The sequence below is a fragment of the Topomyia yanbarensis genome, chromosome 2, assembly GCF_030247195.1.
Source record: "Topomyia yanbarensis strain Yona2022 chromosome 2, ASM3024719v1, whole genome shotgun sequence".
In the NCBI taxonomy this organism is placed as follows: domain Eukaryota; kingdom Metazoa; phylum Arthropoda; class Insecta; order Diptera; family Culicidae; genus Topomyia; species Topomyia yanbarensis.
The window spans coordinates 409,641,046-409,663,212 of NC_080671.1; the positions used below are offsets into that span (position 1 = coordinate 409,641,046).

General features: G+C 39.6%; 1 protein-coding gene across 2 annotated transcripts in view; it reads right to left on the minus strand.

Annotated features, from left to right (window-relative positions):
* Positions 1 to 4,883: 4,883 nt before the first annotated feature.
* Positions 4,884 to 22,167, minus strand: part of LOC131685058 (galactosylgalactosylxylosylprotein 3-beta-glucuronosyltransferase P) — a 162,228-nt gene continuing 144,944 nt past the window's right edge. For both annotated transcript variants that reach the window (XM_058968459.1, XM_058968458.1), the window contains exons 4-7: positions 14,667 to 14,889; positions 6,726 to 6,880; positions 6,368 to 6,658; positions 4,884 to 6,299 (exon numbers count right to left, since the gene is read on the minus strand). In XM_058968459.1, the coding sequence (XP_058824442.1) occupies positions 6,192 to 6,299; positions 6,368 to 6,658; positions 6,726 to 6,880; positions 14,667 to 14,889 (777 nt within the window). In that variant the 3' untranslated portion in view covers positions 4,884 to 6,191. The remainder of the gene's footprint in view (positions 6,300 to 6,367; positions 6,659 to 6,725; positions 6,881 to 14,666; positions 14,890 to 22,167) is intronic.

Genomic DNA, 22,167 nt, shown 5'->3' on the forward strand with positions numbered 1-22,167 from the left:
CTACTCATTAGTCCTTTGAGCTATATACAACAATTAATAATATTATGTTGACGCTTATAGGCAATAGTATCTGAAAATTATACAACATGGAATTCTTTTGCAGTTAGGGGCAGTGAATGTGTCAACGAATTCGAATTTTAAATTACACAAAGCAAAATTAAACGTTGGATCGATTTCACTGTGCCTCAGTATATACGGTTTTAACTCGATACTTCTACCCAAAATAATAGTCATATGTTTTGATCATATCCATACAAATCTTATTATTTCTTTTGTTGTAAACCGCCCGTTTAAATAGTTTGGTGCAGCCCACATCAATTTGCGACAAAACATTATGAAAACGATAGGTACAATTGTTTACCTATACTAACAATACTCATGGCTAATTTCGCATGCACTTACTACAGGTACCGCCGAAAGAACGGCGTTGTCATACCTATATCCTTTGTATAAAACATCATTGCAGCACCCAAGTGATCAATCACAATCAGTACAGTCGTTCAAGTGTAAACTTCGTAAAAAGTGCTTATTATTCAATTCCAAGATGACACAAACCGTTTGTAAGGACAGTGCACCGAAATTATCCTGCAGAAAAACCATCACCAAACAAGACCGAGCGCACAAAAGACAGCATCTTCATAATGTCATCAAGAAACTCATCCAGGGACCATTCTGGAAAGGAGAAGAGCAGTCAACTGTTAAGCAGCATGTTCCACAAGTGAAGAATCCAAATCCGGCAGCAAGCGTGGATCCACCAGCACCGGTTCAAGGCTTTGAGGATCGATCTCCAGCAACTGTTACTTCCGACGGCGTTTCAAGTACTTCATCTCATATTCTCGATGCAACCTGTACAAGGCTAGTCAAGAAAAAGATCGATCGTATTCCAGCCAGAATGTCGCAACTATCGACGACCGCCATAACTGAACTGGTTATTCCGGTAAAATACAGCAGCAACATGGCTCGGTCATTCGGTCCAACTGAACACCGCACCCCAAAAGAGCGTATGATACGTGAAAAAAACACCTTAGCAGCTCGTGAAAGTCGCGCCAAGATGCGAGTTATGCACGCCCTGTTGGATAAGCAAGCCTTGGATGCGCGACAAAAGAATTTCTACCTGAAGGCTAGGCTAGCGGCTACTTTGGGACATGCGGGATTACTGATGGACAAATTAAATTTGCCGCCAATCAACTTCCTCTGGTTGTGGGATCGGGCACTGGCCGAGTGGAATCTTGCGGCGCAGGCTCAGAGCAACGAATCAAGCAACTAGTGAAGATGACGTGAGGTCAAGTGTTCTGCACTAATGAAATAACGATATAAATTAAGTGAGTTTTAAATGTAAGTATTTAGACGAATCGTCCCTAAGTAACTATAAATAATGTTACCCAAAATTATTATTAACAATAAACAACAGTCTTTTACTAATTTGGATGTATTTATTTGGAGATTGGAACCAAGGGGAATTTCTGAATGCTGTTATAATATTAACTGATGCGCGATAGTATTCAAAAAAATTATGAAACTTGTTGGTTGAGCGTGAGTTAGAATATCAGTATGTGAACAAATGAGCTCAGCTTTACCCTCGTGCAAAATTATTCGCTTAAAATATGTGGTGTTTCGACAAAAGGACTTGATATGGGCGGGTACGGGTATTTTTACCCGATACCCGACCCGAGCCCGGGGAGGGTTCGGGTTTTGTTATCACCGGGTACGGGTCGGGTCGGGTGCATTAAAAAATGTTTATTCCGGGTACGGGTTGGGTCGGGTTTTTTCAAAAAATTGCGCACTTACCCGTTTTGAGTGTTTGGATGACCTTTTCCCGCAAAAATTAAAAAATGATTTCTTATTCTCTTAGAAAAATTCTAAAGCAAGCATAATTTTCCATTTTGACCATTCGTCCTATAGGTGAGCGTGTATCGAATGAACGGGACTATCCATAGATTTTGAACTAGAAGTTCATCATTTAGAAAGTTTCGTTTGAAAAATTTAGCTGTACTATAAAACAGGGAAACATTTATCGCTTTTTGTGGAATTTCTCGAGCATTTTTGAAGTTTTAATATTGTGAATTTTCTTCATCTTTCCACAATTCAAAAAGAAAAACAAGTGCATGGGAAAGATATGTAGTGTATGACTTCTATCGATCTATTCAAGGAAAATAGTATAAATTAACCACCAAACACCAAAGATTGTAGATTTTTTATGGCTTTATTGACAAAAATGTTTGGCGATACTACAAAATTTATTGATAAGCGTAATAGAATTCGTGAAAGATAATATTTTTCAATAGCGCACAATCTACTCAACTAAAAGTGATTAAAAATGAAAATTCCGCCAACCAGTACCGGGCTCCCCTACTCTTTCGAATCAAATAGGTCAAATTTAATTTATTTTAATTTGGGTACGGGTAGGGTTCGGGTCGGGTACGCGTCGGGTTCGGATTTTTTTACAAAGCCGGGTTCGGGTCTGGTTCGGGTTTTGTATTTTTATAAAATCCGAGTACGGGTCGGGTTCAGGTAAGCTTACAAAAGGGACGATCCATAAATGACGTAGCATTTTTTGAGTGATTTTTAAAACTCCCCTCCCCCATCGTAGCATTTCGTCACAAACCTCTAAATACCCCCTGGTAGTTACGTAGCAGTAACGCTCCCCCCTTGTCCCCGTAAAATTAAAAAAAATATATAAACGATGTTAGTTATTCCCCTTTAAAACAGCTATGTAGCATGACATGACCCCCTACCCCCCTGTCGTCACACATCATCACAAAATACAAAACTTCTCCTCCCCCATATAATGCTACGTCATTTATGGATGATCCCAAAAATAATATTCGGGTACGGGTCGGGTTCGGGTATGAAAAATTCCATACCCGCCCATCTCTAAAAAGGACCCACATCTCAGAAAGTAAACAGCATATCCGAAGTCAAAAATAACATTGTTAAATTATCACGTTGGGCCTTTCTTTTGAGACTAGTTTTGTTAACCGTTGTATGTCCGACGCGGTACCCGGGTACCTTTTTAAGTTTCAATTAATGAAATTCCTATGTTTTATCCATAGCTGAAAATTGAAACTTTGTGACATTTTATAACTTCACTAAGTCAAGCTTTTGGGTTAATAATATCGTTGATATAGTAAGGGTGGGAGTGAGGAGGGGCTCCTGAATTTTTTTTACTACGTAACAGGCCGACGTGGGTACCCGGGTACCCACAAAACTAAAATGTTCATAACTAAGGTAATATCCAACCGATTTCGATACTTTTGGCCGTTTTGGATTCAGGAACTCATCCACTTTTGGACTCGGTAAAAATGAATCAAGTTACTTTATTCGGTTCCCGGGAATCCGGGTTTCCGGAAGCAGGTTCCTGTGCAGGGGTACTATTTGCGAACTTCAATGGAATACTAGCAATATGGGTATCAAAATTTTTGGAATTGCATCAGTATCTCGTGGTTTTAAAACCATTTCGTGATTTGACCCCGGAACGGACATTCCGGAGCAGGTTCTCGTGGGGCCGTGTGTGGCCATTCCATTCCAATTTCTTTTTTCAAATTGCCATAGGGTGCCGTAACAATAAAAACAGACTTCCGAGACAATTTGAAGAGTTTTGATAATCATATTGCTAGGACATTATTGAAATTTACAAATCATATCCTAGTACTGGAACATTACTCCAGAAAATCCGAATTACCAAAAACCAGGTCCATTATTCCGGTTCTATTGTACAGAATCAAAAAGTGGACGAGTTCCTGAATCCAAAACATCTAAAAGTGTCCGAATCCGTTAAAGGAAGCCATAGTTATGAGCATTTCAATTTGTGGGTACCGGGTACCCTCGTTGGCCTGTTAAAGGTGTTTTTTTTGTTGGACTCATAACTGTTAAGATCGGTTCAGCCGTTGATGAGATAATTACATAACATTTAGTGTACATACCCAGTGGGTATTACCCACTCACACACATAATAAGACATTGTTCCAATTTGTCGAGCTGAGTCGATCAGTATATGAGACTCGGCCCTTCGGGTCTTGGAAAAGTTTACAAATATTGAGTGAATCCTACACATTTCTTTTGTAAGAAATGTAAAAAAATTGCATTTGAACTCACAATTTCTTTGCCTAGTGTATCTCAGTACGAAGGTTTCTGTTTACCAAATTTGTGAAAAAATAAGCCCGGCGTTATACAAAGCTGCGTACACGTAGTGGTTAATATGCCAACTTTATCCATTATCTGCCAGGATTCGAATTACTTCAATACTATAAAGCTACTGTTTCATTTTGTTGTTGTTTTAGATGAGAGTGCAGTTGATTTTGCCATAAAAGCTCTATCAAAATCGAAAGCTTTTGAACCTCTGCCATAACCATCATGAAGTTTGAAATACTATGTGTGAGCCAGTCAAATTACTAGCATCAGCTATTCGTTTCAAATGTTTCACTATATAAAATAGTCATTATTTCAACCCCGTAGCTAAAAACTGTAGATTTTATTTCCCAGAGTTTCAACTGAACCAAGCAACAACACAACGAGTAATATACTACTTAAATTTAACCGAAAACATCAATTTCAACATGTTTGCATGTATGTATGTCATCAGAGAATGGGGCGAAAAGAGACAGATGAATTAAAGAGCATGCACGCTAGAACCGTATCAATAAGCTGATTGATAATCTAATGGCGTTTTCGTTTTTTCTTGGTGCTACACCGGTGTAGTGCAAAGAAAGAGATAGACTGATTACACCCAAGTTTGAATGAGTGTAGCACCGACTACACCGGTGTAGTGCAGTGTCAAAAACGAATATGCCATAAGAAGCATGGCTGGTTGTACAGGGAACCACGGACGCGCATCTGTAAAAATCCTAATCCCAAAATTACCAGTAAGAAATAAACCATCATACTCAAATTGTCCCAATATCATTTATTGATATCTTTATTCATGTAAAGGTTTTCAGTTTTAGAATCACAATCAAAGAAGTATCCAAATAGAAAAAAAACAACCGAAACGGTAGAACTTTTTATTTGCCTCTCGAAGTCAAATAGCTAGTATAGCTGGTTAGAGTAATGAACTAACTATTAACCTATAGTGGAAGGCGATAGTGTACATGGAAATAGCGACTGGTATGTTGTAGTACTGGTACAGTTTCTCCCTCGGAAAAGCTCGTTTTAGGTTCATCTTGATTACATTCGTTCAGCGCTTAGGCGCCTCTTTTTTTATCTGCTCAACACTAGAGCTGGACATTACTAGCTATGATAAGAAATACATATGAGCATTGTTTTTTTCCCTTTCCTATTTGAGATTGCTCTTGTCATCGTCGTAACTTATTCTCGCACTGGGTGCATGATAACTTATAATGATATTTGCCTCTTGCTGCAGAGATTCTGGACAATATGTTTGGTTTAATTCTTTGGAGTAGCTACACTAAATCGAAAAAGGATCTTGTATAGATATGAAAGAAGAGATTCGCTTGTCCACAAAAGTATTTACATGGCTAACAAGATGTCAACGTTAAAAAAGTCAGTAGTAGTGCTAAAAGATTTTTTTTGTTTCGTTTGTGTTATAAGACAAACAGCCGAATTTACTCGACTAGTGTGTTTAAATCGATTTATCTAACAAACAATGCGTAAGGAACATATGTATGTACAACAAGAGAGGAACGTTTCAATCAAGAAGTGATCGGTCAGTTCAATTCACACGACTAAATGTCTGCAATGGAAGAAAGATGCTTAAATTATAATTTGATTTTTAGTATTTTTGGTATAATGCCTATCTAAAGATTCATATAATACAATATAACTTGTTCGTTTCGTTTGAATGTCTTCACTGCTGGGGGATCTCGAATTGTTTGAAACCAATCTCAATGCTTTTTCTCATTTTTATATCATCGCTTAATTTTAAGTACCCCTTGAATTTGCTTTTGTGAACGATTAGATATCTACTTTGGAGCCGGAAAATTATTGGCTTGAAATGAATAATCGTGAATAAAGATATTCTTATCATATTTAAGGGTAAAATTTAAATATAGCACCTATGATAAAGTATTCCTCTCTCCGTTCCATATCATTGGGATTAATTCCTGTGTTTCATTATGGCATTCCACTATTGCAAATTCCCTTTTTCACTTGATGACAGGATTGTTTCCTGCAAACACTTGCTGAGTTCGTCTTTCCCTTGCAATTCTTACATTTTCCTAGCCTAATCAATATGTCTATACTAGCGTTCGGGTCAGTTTCACCAGATTGGTTGATCCGTGTTTCGTCAAATTTAGTGGTAATGCCGAAGGATTTTTCTTCGACTGCGTGTGCCATGTGAGTATCTGCAAGAGAAAATCAGACTTGTACAACTATTCGATATGAAACTCGATCCCGGAAAGTTGCAACGCACCTCCGTACAGTTGTACGCCAGCAGATCGATTTCCTTCAAATCCAGTGGATCCAAGCTCCGCAGGAAGCCATCCTCTTCGTAACCGGCTTTGAACGGCATTTCCGCTTTGGGTCGCGAGAGCAGAAACTTGACGCTGACCGCGAATCCAGCCATATCGATCGGGTACTTTCGGCCTCCGATCCAGCCGTCGTAGAAACCGGTGATCGTGCCGTTGACAACGATTGGACTGCTAACGCCGTACTTCGAGATGAGTCCGACGGGCCACATGCCTACTTTGCGGATGTGACGCATCTGAAATGATTCAAATTTTGTTATTCGTATATGGCTATGTTTTGCACATGTCAGTAGACGTCGGAACCTGTTCAAAGATCTCCAAATTGTACGTGTTATCGTCATCGGCGAAGTAGAGAACACCTTCGGTAGCGTTTGCTCGTATCCACTTGAGTCCTCGGTTTCGGTTCGACACGCCGCGTGGTTTAACCTTCATTTTGCGATATTTGGCCGGCATTGGAGCTGAAAAGAGTAAATTAGTGGTGTTGTGAAATTAGCTTTGACTTCTTATGTGTTTGAGTAGTTCTGAACATTTCAAAAATCGGTACAATTTGTAACCCGTCAGCGCAACAATTTAGCACTGGGTGGAAATATACCTGTTTTGTGTATACACTCCGTAGAGTGTATTTGTCTACGCAACACTATGCTCGCCGCGGTTTTTGTCCATTTTAGTGTTTGTGGACGGTTTTGTTTGTGCGGATAGATGTAGTAATTTTTGTTTGACATTTATGTATAAATAACATGGGGCATATGTAGGCCACCGGTCTCCTTTTGCTGCAACCCGGTCAAACCATTCGGAATTTGATTCGGAATCCTGAATGGAGTCAGTATGGATTCCAAATCAAATGTAATAACCGATCCTGAGTCGGAATCGGTTCTTGCATTTGATTTGGAATCCATAATGACTCCATTCAGAAATCTGAACCGGTTCCGGAATGAGTTTAACTGGGAATAAGTGTGCTGACTATGTTGCGCATCGGGGATGTTTTTTGTTCATGAGGAAGGCGGCCATCGAGTGATAGAGCAGAAAGTTGCGAACCACAAGAAGAGAACGACGTTGGATTTTGTGCCCCGATCGTTATAAAGTTTTACTGTAGGACATATTCCAGTTCGCGTATGAGTGCGCCAAACAATATTCCGGCGAAAGTGCTGACCCATGGTTCGGGAAAAGTTGTGGTGTCGGGTCGCCGGAAAACGGGCAGCTAATCGCCGAGTTGTCACTCACTTACCCGGCTAATTATAAACGACCCCGAGAAACCTGATCTTCGTAAAACCGATTCAGAAGAAGAAGACATTCGCAGAAGAGAGTTAGTATGCAATGTTCGAATGCGGCTTGAAGATTCAGGCGTGTTAGAATTGTAGAGCAATCCACTCTGGCAGAGTGGAATCTGTTTCGCCGTGGAAGAAGTCGAAGGGCGAAGCGTATGAACCGGCGTTGGACAGTCTCGATTCTGTCAATTCCGTTCTGGTAGTACGGATTCCGAACAGCATAACAATATTCTAACGTTGAGCAGACCAATGCGCAATAAAGCGATTCAAGTCAGTGTATACCCTGAAACCACGTACTAAAGCTCTCTAGTTCCCTCTGAAGAAACTTGGTATCAGTTTTATCCCGTATTTGTTAAAAATGTTTCCTAACGTCGGGGGAAGAAAGGCGGGGTCCTTGTAATGTGATATGTCGTCATTAAAGTAGCGGAAGGATATTACTGAACCGATATAGCTTCTTTGTGGGATGCGGGATGAAGCGAAGAATGGTGCAGATAGACAGTTTTTAATGCTGATTTGAAATTGTCTTCCATCGAGGTAGGAACGAAACCAGTGCCGAGTTTGTCCAGCTTCGCTATTGCGATATCATGGTTGATTTTGTCGATGGCCGCAGATAAATCCATGTAAATAGCATCGACTTGCAATCTGTCAGCGAATCCAACGAGCTATCGACGCTATCTTCTGACCGGCCGCGGAACAACACAGACCGCGTTCTTCTTCGGTTGTATTTTTGTTGGCTGCATCGGCAGTGGTTCTTGCCGGTTGGCTAGGGAGGTGAACAAGGCTCATTTGTTGGAACCCCTCTAGCGACGGTGGCGTAATAACGCTGGATCGTGTACTCGCCGTAAACGGTCTTCCAGGGGGAACCTCCTGATTTGTTCTCCTTGGCGATTAACTGTGAAGGAAAGCGAGGCTCCTTCGACTGAGAACAGTGAGATCGGTATCTCAGTTCCTTGGTATTGAAAACACTCCTTGCTGAAACGCCTGGACTGCAAACCGGTACTATTGAAGGATTTAGCTGTGAGTTATGTTGTATGAAAAATACACTCTACGGAGAGAGTAATAAATAATAGATATTTTTCCACCCAGTGCTAAATTACTACCCTGACGGGTTACAGCCGAGCGAGTGCCCTTCCTATGATCATTCTCAGGGATAGACCGTTCCAACATCAAATTATGGTCTTGTCAATTTTGATCTTGTCAAACTGCAAATGACATGAAAACCCAAGATAATACCAGTTAAGGTATAGGCATGCGTGAAGCGTGAGTTTTAGTTTTCCGATTGGCAAGATCGACATTGCGTAAATACTGCTTCACTTCCCAAACAAAGAGATTATTAAAAACGAAATGAATTCAAACAAAGTTTTGAATATAGACACTATTTTTTTCAGCCTTTTTGAGGTTCTCAAGGTGTTTGCCATCAATAATATTATTGTACACACATGCATACATCTTATGCAGATTATCTTGAATCTGTTTTGTGGTTGTCAAATCTGCGACTCTTCGTATTTTTATGCGGTTATACTATTCTTCTCTTTGACGCAGACCCTCGGTTACACCTAATAGCGGTCTGTCGCTTGTCGAGTACAGGTTTCAGCTACGATACAATCGTGCTGCCGAGGAATAAGGGCACAAGATATGCAGTCAGTGCCATTAACGGCTACTCCTGACGATAGCTGAAGCAACATTTGAACTGACATATGTTGCACTGCTAAAACCGCAGTAGGTACGAGAGGTTCGAATCAACGAAATAACTGGTTTAACGGCGAATGTCAACAATAAGTTAAGCAAAAGAATGCATAATAGGCGTGAATACAGCAGAGCCACCGTCTGGGATTAGCTCGAGTAGTTCGCATCGATGCACCGGCTGTGCGTCGTCGAGACGCCAGTGTACCGGACGCCACCTGAAATCACCAGACTGACGTCGACACCCTACCGCCGGGACTAGATCGAATAAGTCGTGTCGAACAACCACACGGAATTGCTGGATAGACCTCGACACCTAGCAGTTGATTCGTTAAGCAGGCTAGGTCTACCACCGGGACTACTACGAATAGATCACGCCAATGCTGGGAGCTAAATGGCTCACAGAAACGAGTATCGTGAGATATCCACCGCCTAAAAATTCACAGTCGGAGTAGGGTGGATACAAAAGCGGGGACAATCCGGGTGTATCGTGAGAAAGCTGGGAGCTAAATGGCTCACGAAACGGACATCGGTATTGGGAGAAATCAACCGTCGATGAATTCACAGCCGAAGTAGAGATTATCCAAGTATGCCGCGACACATATCGGTACCGAGAGAAATTCCGCCGTCAGAGAACTCTTGGTCGAACTAGGGTACTTTCACCACCGAGCAATATCCGAGTAGATTTTGAAAAAGTTGGGACAAAATGGCTTCAGGAAACGGATATAGACATCGGAAGAAATTCTGCCGCTGAGGAACTCTCAGTCGGAGTAGAGTGACTTAACCGCCGAGGACTATCCGTGTAGATCGCGATAAAGCTGAGAGCTGTGTAGCTCACGTAAACGGTAGCTAGATGGCTCATGAAATTAAGGGCTAACTGGCTCTCTGAGATGAGAACTAATTGGCTCACGGAAACAGAGGCTTGCGAATTTTGCCGCTGGGGAATATCCGAGTGGAGTTCGGAGCTGATTGACTCAAGCTCGCAGATGATCTAAATGGCGTAATGGATGGAGAAAATGGCGGAAAGCAAGAGGAAAGTCGGGAGCTAAATGGTTCAAATGGCATGCCATTTCATGAATCAAGCGAGGCTCCGTGTAAACTTTGGAGAACTCGTGAGCAAAAGAAAGAGGTGCGATGAAATCACAATGTGCCACCCCCGCGAAGTAATACTTTGATTGTGGTTCCAAGAGGGAAAAGGGTGGAAGAATAGTAAGAAGTGTTTATAGTACTACCACGCGTGGTTAGGCACGAGAGTGAGTCCCACACATTGCCGGCACAGTACAGGCCAGGCTTTTGAACGTTAAAAACAAGCACGGAACAGATAAAATACTGTATTCCGACGAAAAAAGCACCTACAATAAGATCCTGATAATTGGACGATGAAACAGCTGTAGCTGTACACAGGAATGTTCTACAAAAGGGTAAATCGTTCGCAAGACTATGTACCGTTAGCAGATTGCAGAGACGCTTGAGGGAACCTTTTCACGAACGATTTGAGGTGATCGGTAGGTTGAAGAAGTATTATGACGAACGTCTAATTGGCGAAGCAGTAGACGATGAGAGTAGCGGAAGACTCAACCTGGGGAAGTGTGCCACCGACTGGTGACAGATTCTTAGCACCGGGTCTACTGAATCTCAGGTAGACCCGGTGCTACGAATCTGTCACCAAGAAGATATGAAGGTTGCGGAATAACAAACCTGCTGGCAATGATCAAATGCCATGTGAGCAGTTTAGGAGAGGCACTGGATAAAGCATTCCACTGAGTGGATATAGGAGGAGGAGCCCTTGCCAGAGGATTGGATGGAGGGAGTAGTGCGTTGCATCTATAATAGAGTAACGGCACAGATAACGGCAAACGTTTGTAGATGGCGCAGTGATCGATACAATGCAGTTAGAGTGCAGCTGTCAAACGAGTGTAGCAAACAGTTGCGCAGATGGCAACAGTGAAACACGGATTTCCAACGTTTATCAATTTGAAAGTTTACACAGGTTTTTGAAGAAATTTTGTTCTAGCCTAAACGTCTGTTATCTGTAACGGTGATAAGCTGAATTGTTGGAACTACAGAGCGATCATGCCTACAAGGTGGTCCCAAATTCTTTGTCGCCGCCTTTGACCACCCATGGTTCTCGGACAAAGTGACATGATTAATCAAGGCGATAATGGTTTGATAGATGTGTCCGAGTATCAGGGATACACTCGAGGTTTTTGGAATCGGAAATAATTACGATTAGGTACTTGGGCTCAGTTGTCTACTATGCAATATCATTTCAGAACACATTTGAAGTGTGTGGAAGGACGGAGGGTCGGAAGGGACGGAAAGTACGGATAGGAAGGACGGATAGGAAAGACGGATAGCAAGGACGGATAGGAAGGACGGATAGGAAAGACGGATAGGAAGGAGGGATAGGAAGGACGGATTGGAAGAACGGATAGGAAGGACGGATAGGAAGGACGGATAGGAAGGACAGATAGGAAGGACGGATAGGAAGGACGGATAGGAAGGACGGATAGGAAGGACGGATAGGAAAGACGGATAGGAAAGACGGATAGGAAGGGTGGATAGGAAGGACGGATAGGACGGACGAAAGGAAGGAATTGCATTATATGCATGTTTTTGCAGTAGTTTGAGTTCGATCATCACACGCTATGCGTTTGACTGCCAATTTTCGGTTTATGCTCCAACCTCACCGTTTAGTTACAACAATCCGGCTTCCGAGTTTCAGTACTTCGCTTAGCTTAGGTAGACTACCCGTAGTAGCACTTCGTGATTGACCGATTGAGTGAAAATGCATAAAGGACCAAATCATTCTCACTGTGCGTGTTTCATTAACCCAAAATTTTATTAAAATGGTCAATAATGACGCCGGCCGTTGCCAATGCTGTTCAACTGAGGAGGGAAAGGAATGTTAGTTCGACACTCGCTGTTGATAGAGTCCGAGACTACCCTTTGCATCTCTACGAGCATCACGGGAAAGTTTTAGTAGGAAAAGGAAAAAAATCGGGATGTATGGCTTGGTAGACAATATGAGCATAGCAATATGTAGGAAAGTCGCTCGCGATCAATTCCTGATAATTTTAAACGATCAACTTAAACTCTGAACAGTCGACCATCGGGAGTGTTGCTTACTATTTACACTTCAACGATAATTTCCAGATTTTTAGTTTTCGTTAAGCTTGAACTTCACGTTCAATAGCGAGAAAATATCTTTAAGCATACTCAGTCAATTTTTTTCAAATATTTTTGCAGAAGGAAAACTAGCCAAAGAAGAGAATGAAATAGTCTCGAAAAAGTTTAACGAGGGTAGTAAACCAACCGTAGCTTTAACAGAAAAGCCGGTTTTATTTGTGAAGATAATATGAAATAATTTTGAGCGGCCCAAAATGAGCATTAATTGTACCGAAAGCTCTGCTTTGTATGACGGATACATTAACAGTCCAACGGGCGCGTCGATTGTTCCTCTTCCCTGTCAGGATGCGATACACAGATTTAAAGTAATGCAGCTCCTGCTTGAAGCGATACTGAGCCAGGCTCCAACCGAAATCGCTGTCAAAATGCATGAAGTGTTAGCGGTTGAAGCCAGAAGCAGACCCAGCCCCGGATCAAAACCAAAACAGCAAAAAGCCACTCGTACTGATACCGCTACCTATAGATACCGCGAGAAGGTAAGGGATAGTTCTGTATCAGAGGTGAATGGCGACGTAGTTTGTCCTTATGCTACACAATAATACAGCTTTACCAACCAATCTGGCTTCCAAGTTTCAATACTGTAATCAAATTGCGTTGTACGGAATATCTTACAAGAAAATACATCTGCCACAACAAAAACAAATACAGATAACTCAGCATTTTAGTTGAATCACAAACTTTTGGTATGTGTTTAAAAATATAGTTTTTGATTGCACATGAAGCCCCACTATATAATTTTTCAACTCTGATATAGAGCTTCTATCCCCTATTGCCCCGCGGTACCAGAGTGCGAGTAATCTTAGTGAAGCCCGGGTAAACAACTCCAGTGAGATTTTTTTTTTCGTATACTGCCAAGGAAACCCTGGGGCCACATTATGCAACCAATTCGAATCGACTTTTTCATACAAGCTTGTATACAAAAAACCTTTCGTTTCGAGATGCGCAATGTCACCCCTGTTCTCAATGTTAGGAACGACAAGAAACATCATCGGCTGCGGTACGGCTGGCTGAGGGAGAAATCTGGTGCATCGTTAGCTATATCCAACAGGTCAGCCCCATCACGATACCAAGTATCGCAGCCCTGGTAAGGGTATCTTGAACGAACAATTTCGAAAAATATAAATAAAGATATATGCTGAAAGAAGTGGTTAACGGAAAGCCGTTCTGCGCTGTGGAGATGGAAGTTTGATGGCGTAGTACAGGTCAATAAAAATTCCGAGTTGCTATTAAGCGACTGGACATGCAGTGACTGTCGGCTGAGGGCCGAGGAATACGTTCAGAAGCTCGATGATCGTATCGAAGAACTAAGGACAACCTGAACACAGCATGGCTGCAGGTCCAAGAGGCGTTTAGTAAGTGTACCCCATTAGTAAAATGACTGGTTCGACGTTGACTGCGACAGACGAGGAAAAACAGGCTAGAAGCGGAATGCTTGTAGCGGCTACATGTCAGGGAATGATGTTGTGCGTGAAGCGCCAGTTTGAGAAACGCTGATAAAACGAATAGGTACAAAACAATGAGGAGCATGCCGGAACCATTTGTGGTCAATGGTCGGGACGAGAATCTGTTAACATAGAGTGCAGGCCTGGCTGTCAGCTGGAAGGAAACCCTAAATAGTAGGACAAAGAAATAGATCTGCTGCGTGATCGGGATGTTCTTGATGGAAAAAGAAATGAATTCAGATTGGTTGAATAGCCGCATATACCATATCCACAAGAAGGACCACAAACTCGAGTGTAATAACATTGAGGCAAAACCATCCTGAAAACCGCCTATAAGGAAGATTAACTCTGCCAAGACAAAGTACATGGTAACTGGCTGGTCCGAATGGTATTGCTTCCGAGATGGAAATCGTTGAGGTGCGGTAAGAAGTTTTCCACGAAAATGTTCAAAGCCATTCCCAGAAACACATAATTCAAAGGATGCGGTAATAAGATTCGTTTCGATTTCTTATCCTTCCATCGAACAGCACCAAAAACTTGGTAAAGAAGGTCTCCGTTGGAAGGTCGATTTTAGAAGTGATAACGTGCAACGGTGTACGCAAAATAACACGCACATTCGGCCGTCAACCTTTTACGCTTTATCGGGTGGCATGTGCTGGACCTACCTGTGAGATGAATGAATGGCACGTTGATTTGCTTCAGCAGTCTTGTCACGGCATCGGTCCGGCTTTCAGCGTCCTCCACAATCAGCCAGAACAGATTCGGGACGTGCTTGAGGGTGTAGCCGAGCCGGGTGATTTCCGCCAGTTGCTCCGGCCGGCGATATGTGGGCGTGATGATGTACAGCGGGGGCAGCAGCCGGGTGTCCACGGGGAATTTGAAAGGAATCTGGAAATGCACGAATGATAAGATTGAATGATGGTTTACGATAGGTATAGTATATACGTGCGGAAATCGATAATAAAGGGTTCGTGGCGATTGGGGGAAATTGCAATTAGTCGGGAGAAAAAAAATGGGATACCACGGTTGAATAGCCATTAGGGACGGGCAAAAGGGACATCGTTAATGAATAAATAATAGTAAAAAGGAATGGAAAAGGGATTTAATCAGTTGCACCAGCTTTGAAGAAGCGGATGCAAATAAAGGGCGCATATACTCAGGGCTACAATTTAAGTCTCGAAGGTATCAGGTGGTATAGAATTACGTTTCACGTTTTGGATTTTTTTCACAATAAGCGAATATTGCTCCATAAGCCACTCGCAGTGTGTTTGTGGCAGGAAATGGATAGTAGGATCGTAGCACAAACACTGCAATCTGCCAGTGCACTAAGAACACATTTAGAATCGATTCGCAGCCCTGCGAAATCTATAGAAATAGATGGTCAAGTTCTGCAATGGTATGCCCAAATTATATTCCACACATCCCTGTTGATGTTTGTTGTACATAGGGCAAAGCGCCCATTTTCACCATTGTAGGGAGGATGCCTCACTGTTACTCGGCCGAAAATCGATTGAATGCGTATAAATTTACATCAACATATTTGTTTCCTTGTTAAGAATCAATAAAATAACACAAATACCCTGAAAAAAGTGAAATGATTGTATTTGAGCGCAAAGAAAACTCGAATAGAGTGCCCTAATTAGGTCATTAAATGAAGAATAAAATTCTCTTTTTATTTCATAAACCGATAGAGTTTGTCTTTCTAAATACAACAGTATATATTTTCAACCTTTAAAACTTCAGTATGATTTTTAATTGATTTTCTAAAATATGTAAATACGTCCTCATTTGACACTATCCGTCTTCCATGACAGTGAATTTAGCCGCATGGGTGAGCATTTTTGACTGTTATCCCTGCAAAAGGATAGGGATCAAGATAGTTCAATGGAAGGTGTTGTCGTTATAATTCCATTTTATAAAATAATATTTTTTGTTTATTTGTGTACGAAAAAGTGGAAAAAAGTTCTATTACGTATCTTTAACGTATCGGAAAAATTTATAAACGGCATATATCTTAACTCAATTGTCGCTATTCTATTTGACCAATGCGCAGACACCGCTCAAATCAACGGCTTCAAATTAATAGGGTAATAATAGAAACATGACAAAAAGTACCCTATTGCTTCGATAAATACAAACTAGCAAGCTGGTCGGATATATTTTCAAGTTAATCATGCAAACCCTGCGTTACGCACCCACCGATGGAGATGAACTGTCAAATGCTGCGTGTTCAGTTTTATTTTATTTATTCCAATGTATCATAACTTTTACTAAAGAACTATTTTTGTATGTGTTCCACAAACGTTTCGGTTTTACTAACGTGACGGTTCAGTACTGTGCACGGCAGCCAATATTCTTTCATACAATCCAAATGTAAGTATTTACACTTGTCCGGAATGGTGCCGTGCCAGACAAGTGTGAGTGCTCACATTTAAATCGTATAAGAGAATATTGGTGTCCGTGCACGGTACTAAACCGGCACTGAAACGGATCGGATCAGCGATGTCAACCTTCCAGTTTAAACTGGATTCTTCCAGTTTTTTTTACTCGATCCAGTCAAACAGACAAATGTGTAAATCGTCCAGTTTTTTTAAATATTGTCCAGTTTTATCCAGTTTTTTTCCCAGAGGTGTGCGCCAAAATTATTTCCTCACTATTTGCATTACAATCAGCGTTACCAACTTTATTTTCAAAAAAACCTGAACCTCTCTTTAAAAAAGACTGGAAAAAACTGGATGCCCGAATAACCAAATTTATCCTTGCAAAAGGGAATGTAGTTTAGGGATGCAAAGTATTTTAAAATAAAATGGATCTATTTTTAATAAAACAGGATGCTCAAATATGAAGACAAACATTCAATATGAAAACGTTCAGCTATTAGACAAAATAAGAAAACAATTCTCATATAGCAGCGAATTTCTAGTTTAAGATAGTATAAAAGCGATCGCTACTATTTAAATATAACTTTTAGATCATTTCACATTACAAGTTTTAAGAAATTTGAAATGTTAAACGAAAAAATTGGTACCTTCAAACTAACGCACTATGCCATGTGTAATTAACAGACTAAAAAAACAATCTTCATTTTAATTAACAATATCTGCTAATCTTGCACTCCATAGCATATCAATTTCTAATGACACATTCCAGCGTTAGGGGACAACGTTTGCACGCATCTTGCAACTGTTAACAGCTCGTCGTTTGAAAAATCCTACGATGTACGCTCAAAAAACTTAATTGAATACTTTAAAAGTACTAACACAACGATAATGTTATGAGTTCGTTGTTCTCTAGGTTGTCCTTTCTTTTTGAGAGGTGAAAATGTCGCGTTAGGGGACAACAGCGCAAAAAATTGATTTTCCAACCTACAGTTGTATTTATCAAAAAACCTGCTCTGTCTCGAACTTTAGAGCATCTATTTGTTCTAGAAATTTGATCATCGATAGTCACAGAACAATACTGTATACTTAGATTTTCGAGTTTTTAGGAAATTTTTTTCGCAACCGCTGCGAACACTGCGTTAGGGGACAACACCAAAATGAACACAAACGGTCGCATATAAAGTGTTGTTCCCTAACGCGACTGAGGAATTTGTTGAAGCTCAAACAAAGCGATGTATATTACCTCTGAACCTGTGAATAACTCAAAATAAAGATTTGAAATGCCAAACCAGATGTATTTCTAGTTTCACCTTCATGTGTTTTATTAAGAAATCAAATTAATATGAAATGAGAACAGGACACACCGCATACCACAGTGTGGCGCGGTATAGAAGAGATTGTAGACCACAATCACCACTTTCTAATGGATCGAAAAAGGTGGTTTCAAGTAGTTTTGGTAAGTTTAATATATTATTGACATCAGTGGCGGATCCAGGGTCTTGGGGGTCCGGACCTCCCCCCCCCCCGAAAATTTTTAACATCTTGATAATTTTTAAAAAGTTTCTTTTTTAAATTGATTCTAAGTTCAAAATCTTTGCAAACCAGATTCGATTACCAAAACTGATTTTAATTAAATGAGGGTATTACATATTGTACAATGAACATTTTAAAGTCGAAATATTGGACCCCCTCCGAATTTTTTTTCTGGTTCCGCTCCTGATTGACATAGGAAAATATATGAAATAAAATTAACTGTTTCTTAGGGTGACTCAATTTTTTTATTTCGTTCACCAACTAAGTTTTTTTCATGTAAGTTTGGTGCACTGACTTTGTTTTTTGACCTTATAAAATCTTGAAAATAAAATTTACTGTGAATTAGGGCAGATAAAATACGCCATAGGGTTGTTCAATATTTAGTTTCTTGTAACGTTACAAATACACAAATGTGACTCAGAAGCAATTCAACAAAGGAAAGACTGTCAAACGATTATACTCAGTCGAGCAGATATTCTTTTTACATATTGTATATAATGTTGTCGCGAAATACGAGGAACACGGTTGAAAAAAAAATTCGAAAGAGAATATCGCCCTTCCAGTTCATCCTCTGGCGTTTGCACAACTGTTTCTACTCATAGATCTGCAAAACGACACTTATTAGTGATGATTGCGGAAATTAATCGAAATGTAGCCGTTTTACGCAATTTTTGGAAAAGAAGGGTAAGATCCAGCTTTTTGAAAATTTTGATATATTAGAGTGCAAAAAAATTCGTTAAAAACATTCACACAATTGCGGTCTTATGGCTTGTTATTGAATAATCTAAATAATGGAAAACTGGAGAATTTCGTAAAATTGTATCTTTTATTAGCGAATTCTAAGAAATGCGCTTCCTCAGGATAACAATTTGAATTTAACGTATAACAACATAAAAAAAACTGCATTAAACTACGATGTTTGGTTCATGTTGAAGAAAATCTATCCCGAAAAGACAAACCGGGTTAGTTCCAAGTGGTCAATAAATAACCCGCTAATTTGAAAGAATGTGACGACGAGTGAGTGTTATTCCCTATGACCAAATTCTTCCACCTATGACACTGCATGGTTTTTGCTGAAATAGGTTGGTTATATCTTTTATGTCCATATACTGTTCTGTAGGCTCAGCTGTAATTTACAGTAGTAGTTTACTATATAAACTAGTAATAAATAATAAAATAAAATAAATGAAATTGTGAAGAGTACAACCTCTCTAGGGAACAAGGGAAATTGTTTTTCAGTAACCATATTTTGCTGCACCCTGTCGTATTTCAATACACATTAGAAATTGATATGCTATGGAGTGCAAGATTAGCAGATATTGTTAATTAAAATGAAGATTGTTTTTTTAGTAGTAATTACACATGGCATAGTGCGTTAGTTTGAAGGTACCAATTTTTTCGTTTAACATTTCAAATTTCTTAAAACTTGTAATGTGAAATGATCTAAAAGTTATATTTAAATAGTAGCGATCGCTTTTATACTATCTTAAACTAGAAATTCGCTGCTATATGAGAATTGTTTTCTTATTTTGTCTAATAGCTGAACGTTTTCATATTGAATGTTTGTCTTCATATTTGAGAATCCTGTTTTATTAAAAATAGATCCATTTTATTTTAAAATACTTCGCATCCCTAAACTACATTCCCTTTTGCAAGGATAAATTTGGTTTTTCGGGCATCCAGTTTTTTCCAGTCTTTTTTAAAGAGAGGTTCCAGTTTTTTTGAAAATAAAGTTGGCAACGCTGGATCGGATAGGTGTAAATAGTGCTTAATGGAGTAAACAAGAATGAAAGGGAAACAAGAGCGAAGAAGAATATGATACACTGAAACCTTTATTTACGAGCTCTATTTTTTACATAATATTCGAGTAAATTTGAGTACTTATGAAGTACAATTTAACATATTCTTAGTTAACTATTACCAATAAAAGCTGAGTAGTTTCGGAATGGGGTTTATGAGTACATAACGGAAATGACTTGCAGTTCAGATTAATTCTCTATAACCTCAGCAATATTGGTATTTTCGGAATTGAGTTGACGAGTACATGACGGAAATCGACGCCGAAAACGAATTTGAAAACCAAAATGGCGACCTTTGGTTTAGATAATTTTTCTATAAGCTCAACAATAGGGGTATTTTCGGAATGTGGCTGTCGAGTAGACGATGGAAATTGATGTCTGAAGCCAATTCACAATCCAACATGGCGGCTTCCGGTTTATATGAGTTCTTTAACACCTTTACAATGACCGTATTTTCGCAATAGGATTAACGAGTAGATGGCGGAAATGTAGAGGTATAGGATGAATATTCATTGAATATCAGGCCCGTCTTATGACCAGTCGGGGCTCCTAGACTTTATTAGACTGTAAGATCCCTACAATTAAATAAAATTAAATACATTATGCAACCAAGTCGAAACGGCGTTTCTATGCAAGCTTCTATTCAATAAACTTTTCGTTTGGAGAGTTACATTAGATAAAAATGATAATGTATCATATCATTATGATGATGAATTTCTGCATATCGCGTTTTTACCCATGGTTTCTAGAATGATGTATATCGAAATGGCAATTCTAAAGCTAACAATACATTTTATGGTTACCGATATTTTGTTTTACGTTTTGTACCTGCATCCGCACAACGCAATCCGCCAGATAGAAGTACGCTAACAGAATTCGCACAGGACAATCTTCATATGTACATTAGGGTGGCATAAATTTTAGAATTCAGTGGAACCGATCTAAAACTAATCGCTATGCGGCCTCATTCCACCATGCAAAATGTTGATTTGATAGGTTATTTTAGCACAAATGGTTTAAAGTTTGTATGTGATTCAACATGGATAAACGATCCACATTATTTAATATTTCGTAGACACGTTCCTATGTACTCTAAAAATATATGCTATGCTTATTTCGGTAGATACGAGTACCGTGCACAACTTCCCCGAAGTGTGTAATAGGCTACGTTTTCTGGTTCAAAAGTTATTCTTTATACAATGCTTAAGTGTCTACATCGTTGATGAAAATTGAATTTATCTGGATACTCTGGCTGATATCAGCTATCAACATAGGCGGTTTTATAGTTCAGATGCGAGCATCATAAATAGACAATCTGAAGGACATGAGTTCGGTTCTTATTTTTTTTTGCTGCATGTAAAACGGGAACGTTATTATATAGAATTGTTAGTTTCAAATAAAGTAATAAGGGAGATCATAACCGTTATTCCTGACGTGTTATTTAACTTGCGGCGAAACGCTGTGTTGTGAACATCGTTTATTGTATATTTTAGGTAAGTTATGTTCTAACGTTATCTTAATCCCTAGATGATTTGAAGTTTTGGTTAAAATCGAAACGTGCTTCATGGCCAGAGACATTCTTGCTGGCGTGTAGTGACCGACATCGCCCAGCCTACTCAATTGACCTACCTTCAGTTCACCGAGCAATCCATAGCAGTTCTAGTTCCAGCTCCAAAGGAATATAATGAACATCAGTTGAGCTTCAACTGACTTCAACTCAACTTCAAGAATCTTTCCCGCTTCAGTCTCGTTTCAATTTTAATTTGCTCAACGTATATTATTGCACAAAAAATACATAAAAATAATTCTGTTACAATTCGATCCCAAGTCCTTTTGATCCCATGTTTCTGATGATACCATCTGGACTGTATTTCCGCTATACATCAACGGCATAACTAGTGACCACAACAAATACGTCAAGGTTCACTTGATTGAAGGTTCAACTCGCCGGGTAGCCAGAGACAGCACTATTTTTATAACTTTCAGAGCAACGAAAGTTTAATTTTGCAATAACTCATGAACCAGTTGTCATAGCTATGAACTGTCTTTAGAAGAAGTTGTTCTACTTGACTGAATCTATAGAATGTAGCATACACACCAAAAAAATCTGAATTTTATCGTTGACGTAATTGCAAACATGACACAATTCAACAAACCGTAATTTACGAAATGACGGAACATTATCGTGTTCTATTTAATTTTACATGAAACATATACTTTACATGCGCAATAACATAAAATTACACTTCCTATCATTCAGAATGAACGCTGTATGTGGAGTAAAATTACATGATTTACGAAATTAAACGTCATGTAAAATTAAAATCAAACGTAAAACTAAGTCATTTTTGATGCTCGTATATGTCAGGGTCAGGAGACGTAAATTTACACTATTTTTTCTAGGTGTGTACAATTTATTTTTCAGGGGCACCAGACGGCATAGTTATGAATTT